Source organism: Scardinius erythrophthalmus (assembly GCF_964197995.2).
Source record: "Scardinius erythrophthalmus genome assembly, chromosome: 16".
Taxonomy (NCBI): domain Eukaryota; kingdom Metazoa; phylum Chordata; class Actinopteri; order Cypriniformes; family Leuciscidae; genus Scardinius; species Scardinius erythrophthalmus.
Genome location: NC_138236.1, coordinates 17,051,334 through 17,063,505, shown reverse-complemented (window position 1 = coordinate 17,063,505; position 12,172 = coordinate 17,051,334). Strand labels below are relative to the sequence as shown.

Genomic DNA, 12,172 nt, shown 5'->3' with positions numbered 1-12,172 from the left:
AGAGATAGTGTAAGAAACACACAGAGCCTCACATACTGTACTAAAGCAAGCGCATGCATGCGAACTGACCAAAATAAACTGGCACACATTCTGTAATTTCTCACCACAGGAGCACAGTCAAACTGTAGCATGACATGATGAATGAAGACCAGCAGGTGGGTGGGCCTGGACTTCAACAGTTCAATACTGTTAAAATGACTGCACTGATCATCCACCATCTGAGAAGAAAAGTGATTACATGCATATAAAAAAAAAGAAATTAAAAACAAACATGTATAAATAAATAAATAAATATACACTACAGTTTGGTAAGATTTTTTAAAGTTTTTGAAAGAAGTTTCTTATGCTCACAAAGGCTGCATTTATTTCTTCCAAAATAGAGTAAAATTAGTAATACTGTGAAATATCATTACAATTGAAAATAACTTTTCTATTTTAATACATTTTATTATGCGGTGTTGATCAATTTAATGCATTGATTAACCTCAAATATACTAAAAGAACTACTAGTTCTGAGCTAATGTTTCACTCACAGGTTGCTCATCATTCTCAAAGTCTTCATCCTCTGCTCCAATTATATTCATGGCTGGATTCGAACTCTGAGCACCTCCGCGCTGTGGAGAGAGAAAGATGAGATTTAACAGAAATAATCTTAAAAAAAAAAAAAAACAGCACAAAAAAAATCCTAAGGGGTGTTAATCTTTGTATGATTTATTTTAAATTTTTTAATATTAGTAGACTGAATTTTAACTACAGGACTCAAAAATAAAAGGATGGCCCGGTTAAAATATAGAACACTTTTAATAAAGAAGATGAAGTGTTGGTAAGGAAGTAAAATAATGTATTGTGGCCATCTACACAATACTAATATAGAACAGTTCCCTCCACACTATAAAAATGACTAAAAACAAAGCCCTTAACAAATGTTACATACTGTGTGTAACATTATACTGCCATTATGAGTTGATTTCTAATTAAAGGAGAAGAATTGAAAACACTATTCTTCTATGTGTAGTTTTTCTACTAAAACTAGATGTACCGCATCGCGGTACAAAATATGACCGCCGCTCAGGCCTGCACTGGCTTTCCACAAAAATATATGACGTGGAGTAATTTGGCTGTATTGTGTGTTTATGTACATTTATGTACATGCATACATGTGTGCGCGTGTGTGTTTGTGTGTGTGTGTGTGTGTGTGTCTGTGCATGTGGATTTGTATGTGTGTGTATGGGTGTGTGTCTGTGCGTATGGATGTCAGTGTGTGTGCATGCTTGCATTTGTTTGTATTCCTGCATGTGTGTGTGTGATAGTATCATCCTAAACCAGCAACCCTTCGCTCAACAGCACCATCTACAGGCCGATGAGTGTACAGTCACTAAATGTGCACATAAATGAATTTATTTTATACCCCCCCATGGATGAAATTCTACAAAGCTTAGCAGAGGATACCCCCAGAGGATGTCAAGTTAATCATACACATGAAATATGGTGCAGTTCTGAACATCTCCACTGAAGATAGGGGCGATAAAAGCAGAATAATATTGCATTTTCATTTTTTATGTGAGGGGCACAATTTTTTTGTTCGAAATTTCATGTTCCCCGGTGCTTCGGTGTCCCTGGTATCGTTGACGAAAAATTCAGTAAGGTGACGAAAAAAAAAAAAAAAAAAACTTTGACAATCCCTATATTACCGCTTTCGCTAGCTACGCTAGCGGCGGTCATAATTAATCCTTTTTTTTTTGCCTGTGTGTGAAGGGGTTGTTGTAATCTCACATTAAAATGATCCACTTGGCGGGTTTCGCTATCACCTTCCTATTTCTATGTGAAGGCTCTGGGTCGGATTTACCGCAAAATCCAGTGACGTGACTGAGACCTGCATGTGCGCTCCCGAGCCTCTCGCCTCGTCTACTGACTTTGCACTCAACAGCGACGACACTGCAACTTATGACATGGAGTCTGCTAACACTAAGAAACGACCTGCTCCCAGCACAACACAGACTCCAACACAAACTCCACATAATGATAAAAAACAAAAAAAAAGTTTTATCTGCTGAAGCTCGTCAGGCCAAACGTGAATCGGATCAACTTCGGACGAAAACAAGGATCAACATCGGCAGGGCTTTTGAATCAAAAACAGACCCGGAGTTGGCTTTCATCCTATGTTTATGTATATACCTAAAAAAAGTAATAGTATGTGCATGTCTGTCTGTGTGTGTGTGTGTGTGTGTGTGTGTGTATGTGTGTGTCTGTGTGTGTGTGTGTGTGCGTACATGTGTGCGCGTGTGTGTTTGTGTGTGTGTGTGTGTGTCTGTGCATGTGGATTTGTATGTGTGTGTATGGGTGTGTGTCTGTGCGTATGGATGTCAGTGTGTGTGCATGCTTGCGTTTGTTTGTATTCCTGCATGTGTGTGTGTGACAGTATCATCCTAAACCAGCAACCCTTCGCTCAACAGCACCATCTACAGGCCGATGAGTGTACAGTCACTAAATGTGCACATAAATGAATTTATTTTATACCCCCCCATGGATGAAATTCTACAAAGCTTAGCAGAGGATACCCCCAGAGGATGTCAAGTTAATCATACACATGAAATATGGTGCAGTTCTGAACATCTCCACTGAAGATAGGGGCGATAAAAGCAGAATAATATTGCATTTTCATTTTTTATGTGAGGGGCGCAAATCACAAATGAGTGATTATGGGCTAGGTTGATGTGGGCCCTTAAGAGCAACATACCATAAAAATTTCTTCATCCTCGGTGCCACGGTTCAGGTAGTTATTTAGGAAAAACTGCATTTTTTTGGGTTGGGGGGGGGGGGTGGCCCCCGGGGACCAAACGAAATTTTTCCGTAGAAGTCTAGTGGGGCTACATGCCCATCAAATATCATGTTCTCCGGTGTTTTCGGTGTCCCTGGTATCGTTGACGAAAAATTTACGGAGGCCCCAGCGCAGGGGGGGGGAAGTGGCCCCCGGGGACCAAACGAAATTTTTCCTTAAAAGTCTAGTAGACCTACAGACCATAAAAATTTCTTCATCCTCGGTGCCACGGTTCAGGTAGTTATTTAGGAAAAAATGCATTTTTTTGGGTTTGGGGGGGCCCAGCGCGGGGGGGGAGTGGCCCCCGGGGACCAAACGAAATTTTTCCGTAAAAGTCTAGTAGACCAACATACCATAAAAAAATTCTTCATCCTCAGTGCCACGGTTCAGGTAGTTATTTAGGAAAAACTGCATTTTTTTGGTACGGGGGCCCCAGCGCGGGGGGGGGGGGGGGAGTGGCCCCGGGGACCAAACAAATTTTTTTGTTCGAAATTTCATGTTCCCCGGTGCTTCGGTGTCCCTGGTATCGTTGACGAAAAATTCAGTAAGGTGACGAAAAAAAAAAAAAAAAACCTTTGACAATCCCTATATTACCGCTTTCGCTAGCTACGCTAGCGGCGGTCATAATTAATCCTTTTTTTTTTTTGCCTGTGTGTGAAGGGGTTGTTGTAATCTCACATTAAAATGATCCACTTGGCGGGTTTCGCTATCACCTTCCTATTTCTATGTGAAGGCTCTGGGTCGGATTTACCACAAAATCCAGTGACGTGACTGAGACCTGCATGTGCGCTCCCGAGCCTCTCGCCTCGTCTACTGACTTTGCACTCAACAGCGACGACACTGCAACTTATGACATGGAGTCTGCTAACACTAAGAAACGACCTGCTCCCAGCACAACACAGACTCCAACACAAACTCCACATAATGATAAAAAACAAAAAAAAAGTTTTATCTGCTGAAGCTCGTCAGGCCAAACGTGAATCGGATCAACTTCGGACGAAAACACGGATCAACATCGGCAGGGCTTTTGAATCAAAAACAGACCCGGAGTTGGCTTTCATCCTATTGGACAGGTAAGCTAACATTACTACAAAGCATTGTAAACGTATTGGTTGCAATCTGAAACATCACCGCTAGAGGCCGCTGAAAACTACATATAGCCCCTTTAAGTAGCTGCCACAAATATTCTGACTTAAGGCTAAATTAAAAGATTCATGTGGTGAACCAGAACTCAGGGAGCCAAGCAGAACATTTAAACATGGAAGAGAGTGAATTAATATTCATACTCTTACTCTACCACCTAAATGAAGCTCATTAATTCACAAAAGTAAAAAGAGGCTAAACTGTAATCATATTTCTATTTCCACCTGTTGATAAGAAACTAAATTGAATCAGGGGAATATTCCATAAATGGGACCAATGCATGTGGCCAATGGCTGTAAATGTAACAGTGTTCTACTGTGAGTTGTTAAGGACAAATTTCCTCTGTCGCTGTTGTGCAATAATAACTCAGTGGAAAGAGGCTGAAAATCCCTGTACAAGTCAAACTCCAGCAATTCAACAGACTAACAGTGTTTACTTCAGTAGAAACAAAAAAGCAATTGTGATACTGCAAGCACAAACAGAGCAAATGTTTTCTTTGTGTAAACATTTTAATCGCAGATAAAATGTGCATGCGTTGCCGTTTACTAAACATTTAAACGGATAGTTTCCCCAAAAAACATTCTGTCATCATTTACTCACCCATATGCCGTTCCAAACCTGCATGACCTGTATCAGAAGAAAGTCATACTGGTTTGGAACAATAATGATTACAGAATGTACATTTTCGGGTGAACTTCCCCTTTAAGCAGAGAGAGAGAGAGAGAGAGAGAGAGAGAGAGAGAGAGAGAGAGAGAGAGAGAGAGAGAGAGAGAGAGAGAGAGAGAGAGAGAGAGAGAGAGAGAGAGAGAGAGAGAGAGAGAGAGAGAGAGAGAGAGAGAGAGAGAGAGAGAGAGAGAGAGAGAGAGAGAGAGAGAGAGAGAGAGAGAGAGAGAGAGAATAAAAAAAATTAAAAAAATGCAGGATCAACATTTGCTCAAGTCAGAGCAACACCCCAGTAGTGTTTTTTTCGTTCCTGGATGAATCAGTGTTTTTGAACAAATCGGTTGAATGAATGATTCAGTGACTCAATCATAAAGCCGCCACTTGTTGCCCTCTACTGGTGTAGCAATGTAACCTTAAGTAAGATTTTGTATTGGTACCAAGTCAGTACTGACATTTTAAAAAAATGTGACGCTTTAAGCGCTGTTGAGCAGAATCGTAAACACCTCTGATTGCTCATTGTGCTCACACGCTTATCGGATATGTCTGTGATTGGCTAAAATGATCAGCGCTTCAAAAACATGTTGCACCGAGCGCTTACAAAAACGACTTGATACCGAAGTCGGTACTTTTTACAACACTAGTAAGCTTCACTACAGAGAGGGACTCCCTTATTTTTGCTAGACTGCTATGTTTAGGACTTTACCATTGTACTTCCCAGACTCTGCTAAACCCCCTCAGAAAGGTCAGACCCCCTTCAGGCTGGTAAGAATATGGAGGAGTATAACTCATTGCACAAGACACTCAGAGAAGAGTCAGCTGTGCCGCCCCACCTACTACAGCACATTCCTGATTTTATTAAGCATCCAGAAACATTTGCGTCTCGGCAGCTGTAATGTCAGACAGTGTATGCCTTTGTATTTGAGTGTATTCATTGTCCATAATCTGATGCAAATTAGATCTAATATCACAAATAAAAACTCTTTCACTGCCCCTTCAATGATATTCTTTTCATGTACAAATGGATCAATATCTGTGTAGTCAATCATGAGATGCATAGTCCATTGTTTCGGTAATAATGGTGGAAACTGATTATGCCATCTCTGTTATCAAATCAGATGCAGGCCACTTAAAAAACATCAGGAACGAATGGAAACGAACCCCATTTTGGGCGTCTTCATAATCCATGCTGTCGTAGTTTGCACCAACACTGGTAATCCGAGGTCCTGCAAAGACAAGACATCATGAAAGGCTAGAACGGCAAAGTACAACACAAAGTGGAGCACATACAAACATACTGCCACGTGCAAAGCAGATTTGGCCATCTGATACAACTATACAGGGTGAAGAACAACAGCATCAGGATCAGCCAATACATCAATAACAGATAGACTGATGTGGAAGAACTAGAGCTAGATACGGTCTATCAATGAGCAGGGTTTTGAATGAAAAACAGTGACTTCATTTTTCAGTGGTCAAAAGATCTATAGTTCAGTTTGCTGTGTTGCTTTCCTTATCCGCCTTCAGAATAATAGACACAAGATCTTGACTGCTGCTCAGTGTCCTGCCAATGTGTTTGTCTACTCATTCTCAAATATAAAACAAAGGCTTCTTATGATCTAATCTCAATGAGCATCAATACCGGCATTAGGCTACTGTACTGCATTGAGTTTCGCAGTGAAAGTGCACCAACTTTCAGACAAAAAAAAGCAGATAACAGGGGGAAGTCTTTGCATACCAGACTACCGTATACAGCTGTTGGGACAATGGCCTTGTCCTCTGCACTGAATCAGTGCGATAGCAAAAGCCTAAAATAACTGCTAATGGAGCGGTGTTTGTGTTTGGGTTTTATCAGCTGCTTTAATCAGCCAAGTCTCTGAGATCTTCAAAGCTTTCCAAAGCGCTGCGTCTACAGTGCAGGCAAGCATAAAGAGACGAGAGAGAGAGAGACTGAGAGAGAGAGAGAGGGAGGAAGTGGGTGTAATTTCCTCAGGAAACGATCAGAGACATTTTTTGTCAACCTGTCTGCAAAAGTCATGTTCAGAGTAACAGAGAGCATCAAACAAAGGAAAAAGACAAGGAGGGACAAACACAGACAAGTGTATGACACATAAAGGAGAAAAGTGAAAAGATTTATGGCACTTTTTTTCCCCCACAAATAGGGTATACTTTGGTGCCCCATTATTGTTTTAAAGCACAACTGTGTTTTCATTTATAGTGAGAACTATTAAAAATGTTAGATGAACTATTATCACATTTAAAATTAATCTAGTATGAAAAGTAGGTAGTGTGCAATACATCAAACGTCTGTGAACCCCAGCCAATTTTGGCCTGTCCCACATCAGGGGTTTTGACCTTTTCACTATCTACTATGTTGACCTATCTAACAATTAAAATAATACAAAATACATTAAAATAATACAAAAACAAAACCATTTTTGATCTATTCAACTGACATTCAAATTATTGTAGCAAAAAACTACAAATATTTTTTAAATCTAGGCTAATTAAGAGATTCTGTTCGTTTCATTTTGAAGCAAAGTGTTTATTGCTAAATGATTGCAAAAATTATAAATAAATGAAGCTATTTAGACTAAAATAAAAACTAAAATAACTAAAAACTATTTAGACATTTTGAATTTAGAAAATAAAATATTCCAAAAAAATGGTTTCAGGCTCTATTTTGTATCCAATTCATGGAAAGCGTATAAAGTGCGGCTAGTGAAGATGCTTTCTCTCTCTCTTCGTGACACTGCTTTCGTCTCTGTCACAAAGAGAAAACATCACAACATCAGCAGAATAAAGAAAAGAGCAGGAAAAACAACAATAAATGAAGTCATTCATGCATATATGTGGAAACAGAGCGGAAACAACATCTGTAACCAAAAACAAGTCAAGTGAGAACAATGATGGAGGACAAGAGAGGAAAGAGGAACTGACAGATAAAAAATAAGTGGGTACAAAAACGATAAAAGTCATAACTGTTCTAGACATCACATTGACAAGCTTTACTGAGAATAAAATTCATGAACTTTCAGTATGACTCGGATAACATGCTAAGATGTGATTTTGATAAATGACAACCTAAAAGACATTTAAATACACCCACAACTTTTAATAAATCATCTCAACAGCTGTCAAGATCAATCACCGAGCGTTAAACACAGACTTTCTTCAAGAAAGAGAGAAAGATCTGCATGGTGGTCACTGGTCAGAGACAGTGTGTGTCTTCCCAATTTAACTGAGAATGAGAGTGTGGAGCCACTGGGGTGTTACAGGTGGGGTTAATGAGGTCTATCGCTCGCTATCTCCTCAAAAGTATGTAATGACTGCACTCTTTCTCTTTGATTCTCTCTGGACTGTGTGGTATTTCAATACTGCAGGAGATTAGAGATCTCTGAGCTTCTCTCAGTCGTTCCAATAAGAGCAGAGGAAGGCTGGCTTACAGGCATGTGGCCTCACTGACCATGTGAGAGAGAGAGAGAGAGAGAGAGAGAGAGAGAGAGAGTTGTAATGTTATAATGTTTAGAGCAAAGGACTGTAAGGATGTGTGACTGAGGTGTTAACCTCTAATAATCATCACACACTCTCCACCCTTGACTTCTTTCTTTCTTGCCTACAGCGTTCCCATTTTTTCGTTTATCTAGCAATGTACATTTAAATGTAATTTATTCCTGTGATGGCAAAGCAGTTAATAAGATAAAAAAATAAGTTAGAAAGAAAGAATAGTAAGAAAGAAAGAAATATTAGTTAGTTAGAAAGAGGATAGATAGCTTAAAGCTTAAATGAGTATCAAGGGCTTCTGGCAGTTCAATTGAGTTCAAACTAGGGCTGCACAATATTGGAAAAAAAAATTACATTGCGATATTTTTTTCCCAACGATATATATTGCGATATTGCGTGCCATCAATCCAGGCTAAAGTCAATAATTAGCCTACCATTCCATGATATTAATAATTTCACTAAACTTCATTACAAGTGACAAAAAGGCCACTTAATATATTATTCCAAAATTAGACCATATTTCTGTTAGAATTCGAAAACAATATTTCTGTCAAAAAATCTTATTCTCTCTCTCTCTCTCTGTGTCTCAATGTTTTCGGTGCTGATGCAGTGACGCGTTCATGTAAACGGCAATTAAAAGCTGTCACAAAGAACCAGCAAAAGTAATGATTATGAATATGTAAAATATTACAATGAGACATTTTAATTGTTTATTAATGAACAAGTGTTTTCGGTAAAGATGAAGTTGACGATCTTCATCTTCGCAGTAGTGATCGCGTGGGAGAGAAATGCACTTTTCATACGGATTACATAGTTTTATTTTGTTTTGAATGGTTCTGTTTAAAAGTAGAGATTTCTGTAGATAATAGATATATTTATATATTTTTTTTTAGGTGTGTGAGGCGAGTAGGCTACCTTAATACGCTGAGTTTCGGTTCATGGATTCAGGCGCTGGCGCCTCCGTGTCGTGATTATGTCTGCTATATTTACTTTTTATTTATTAAATCCAGGAAATTGGATAATGAAACAATGATTAAAAATTAAGATACAATTAATACAAAATGAAATTCGCTTTAAAGAAAGGCTTTGTGCTTTCTGTTTGTGTCTTTGTGAAAGTTTTAAAGCAGTCTTTTAGTGCCGCTTTCATAACGGTCGCGTCCGTAATGGAGAACTGTCACGTAACATTGTTTTTTCCTCATAAATGCGAACACGAAAAATAAAATACTTTTTAAAAAAGACAACCATCCACAACTTTATAACACTCCAGCAAAGTACCTCTTTTTGGTCAACATCCTTTTTCAGCGGATCCTCTTCGTCGCCCATTTTTAGCTATAGGATGCCAGTGAATGTTGGCTGTGAGCGCGGTGAGCTGCGGCACAGCGAACCAATCACTGTGCAAGCACGCGGAAAGTGTAAGTCACCCCAGCAAAAAGCCATACAACAAACTCGTGTTTACTGTGTGCTAGTACAGTTCTCTTAATACACCATGGGTGCTACTACCCTTCACATCACATGTTCCGGCGATGTGACTATCCCTCATTCGCACATCGCAATGTCGATGTTAAAACAGAATATCGTTCAGCCCTAGTTCAAACAGTCTTGGATATTTGGTCAATGAAAGTCTATGGGATTTTTAATATTAATTTTTAAGAAAACTGTCAAATCAAAGTCAAATCAGTCTGAAAAGACATAGCACACTAAGTCAGAACAGTCTGAAGGTCTGACCCGAGTTTGGTGGTCGTAGCTTTAACGGTCTAGGAGGAGATACAGTCTAAAATTTGGCTGAGGAGGAGGAGGAGGAGGAGGAGGAGGAGGAGGAGGAGGAGGAGGAGGAGGAGGAGGAGGAGAAGGAGAAGGAGAAGGAGAAGGAGAAGGAGAAGGAGAAGGAGAAGGAGAAGGAGAAGGAGAAGGAGAAGGAGAAGGAGAAGGAGAAGGAGAAGAAGAAGAAGAAGAAGAAGAAGAAGAAGAAGAAGAAGAAGAAGAAGAAGAAGAAGAAGAGGAAGAAGAAGAAGAAGGTTTAAATACAATATCAGTAAGGTGGCTTTTCCAAGCCAACTTAATTAGGAATACTCAAAACACCATTCATTCTGAAAAAAGGAGAGGAAAAAAGCTTGTTATTCACCCTGCTGAGCACTTTTATCTCCACCTGTTTTATTTCTATAGCCTCAACTTCCCATCATTGTTAATAGACGTAAACGTTGCCTGGAATATCCCGGAGGCATGCGTTCTGAACACACTTAAAGGTAATCAAGACCCATTTCACTACATTTCTTAAAATGCCAATTCCTGGATATTTCATACAGTAGCCTGGGCATATAAAGGACACATTTCAAGTATTATCTATTACCGCTGCATTTTTTTTAAGCCATCTGTAATATTTGAGGCATCCACAGTATTAAAAGCACCTGAAAAAGGATAAAAAAACACTGATCCCTGGCAAAAAAAATGTTTCCCTTGTGATAATAAAGCAAAACACATTTTCAGTCTGTTGCGTGAGGTTGGCAAGCTTGTGAATTTTCCGATTGCTTCCCTCCTTTAAATCTACCGCTTTCCAGCTTCCTGTTCTCGTTGGTCCTCCATTTTGTGCTTTTTAACAATACTCAAAATGAAAAATGCAAGCCCGCAAGCTCTGCAGCAAACCTGATTACGTCACGAAAGTGTGGACTCGGAGGAAGATCGGGAGGGCTTTTAGGTTTCCATTTGGGACATTGTCATCATTGAGCAGACCCTCATGATTTTGTGTAAAGGTCAATAAGTCTCTTAAAATATTAGATCATTTTAACTTTTTATTACAAGGCATAAAAACATAACTTTCAAAAGTGAATTCATTACATTTTCTAAAATACATACTTTATACTTTTTTATTTTTAACTTTATAAAAACTAATTAAGATGTGGTTTAGAATTTTTTTATACCATTTTCAAGAATATTTTCAAATATTAAAAAACAATTATTTTAAAGATTCTTGAAAATTGGTATAAAACTTTTTTTTTTTTTATCACAGAGACTCTTGACCCTTTTGCAAACATCTGCCAAAGTTATCATCATATGATACTTTTAAGAGGTCACAATCAGAACGAGAATTACAAGCTTGTAAGGATAGGGTTTGGGGGCTAAGCGGGACACTATTGTCCAATGGGTGCAAAATGAAATGCTGCCAGGCGAGTGAACCAGTGCCGCAGCGCGGCGGGCATTGATTGGTAGAAGCCGTGGCAGCTTGCAGTCTCCCTCTAACTGTTTCCAAATGTGGGCTGCGAGTCCAGGGAGTAATCAGCCCGCTTCAAACACAGAGCCCTTTGACTGCACATAAACCTGGCCTGTCCGGCAGCCCAACAGACCTGCTCCACCACAGGCACGCCGACCGGGATTCAGCGAGTTTGTGTGTAAGAGTGAGTTAACGTCTGAGTATGCATCTGTTTCATACACGTGTCCATGTATGTTCTCACGTTGAACATCTCTGGTTGGAGAACAGTTATTCAGGAACTTTACATCATGTAGCGTTTGTGTCCAACAGGCTGAGTGCTGGAGGGGCAGGGAATGCCAGGAAGCTCCAGCACTGTGATCTGCAGCCAGGAATCAACCCACCCTCTTTACGGAGTCAACCACATTTAGACTATACGCCTAAAACACACTCCCAGAAACAACTATAAAGTCCTTTTAGCTGGTAGATCATCCAACTTTAACCTCCATTTTGAGTCAAGTCTGAGAGATGACTATATCTGTACCTCTTGAAAATGTGCCAGTAACAAAAGGAAAATGCTAGAATTCGGTCAAAACAAGTAGTCTCAATGGAGACAGGTGATCACTCCGTAGCTCAACTTCCAGATCTGAACACTGGCATCACCACATCAAATCATTTTCCTGCCCTCCGCCAGCCTCGCTCGCTTTCCCCTCCACAGTCCTGTCACCGCATCCATCATTCTGTCAGTTCATCACTCCACCCTGGGCGATCTGACTCAACCTGACTGCAACTCGTTTCTCTTCAGCGATACCCGCCTGCATCACGTCTCACCACCAAACATCTGAGGGAGGATCCTGGAACACCAC

At 39.8% G+C, this 12,172-nt stretch overlaps 1 protein-coding gene across 7 annotated transcripts in view; it reads right to left on the bottom strand.

The window, feature by feature from the left end:
* arhgef1 (Rho guanine nucleotide exchange factor (GEF) 1) overlaps positions 1-12,172 on the bottom strand; it is a 51,503-nt gene that overhangs the window by 30,642 nt on the left and 8,689 nt on the right. For 5 of the 7 annotated variants that reach the window (XM_081388748.1, XM_081388749.1, XM_081388753.1 and 2 more), the window contains exons 2-4: positions 5,783-5,847; positions 534-614; positions 105-218 (exon numbers count right to left, since the gene is read on the bottom strand). In XM_081388748.1, coding sequence (XP_081244874.1) covers positions 105-218; positions 534-614; positions 5,783-5,809 — 222 coding nt within the window. In that variant the 5' untranslated portion in view covers positions 5,810-5,847. The remainder of the gene's footprint in view (positions 1-104; positions 219-533; positions 615-5,782; positions 5,848-12,172) is intronic. The other 2 variants (XM_081388751.1, XM_081388752.1) reach the window with 1 other exon arrangement.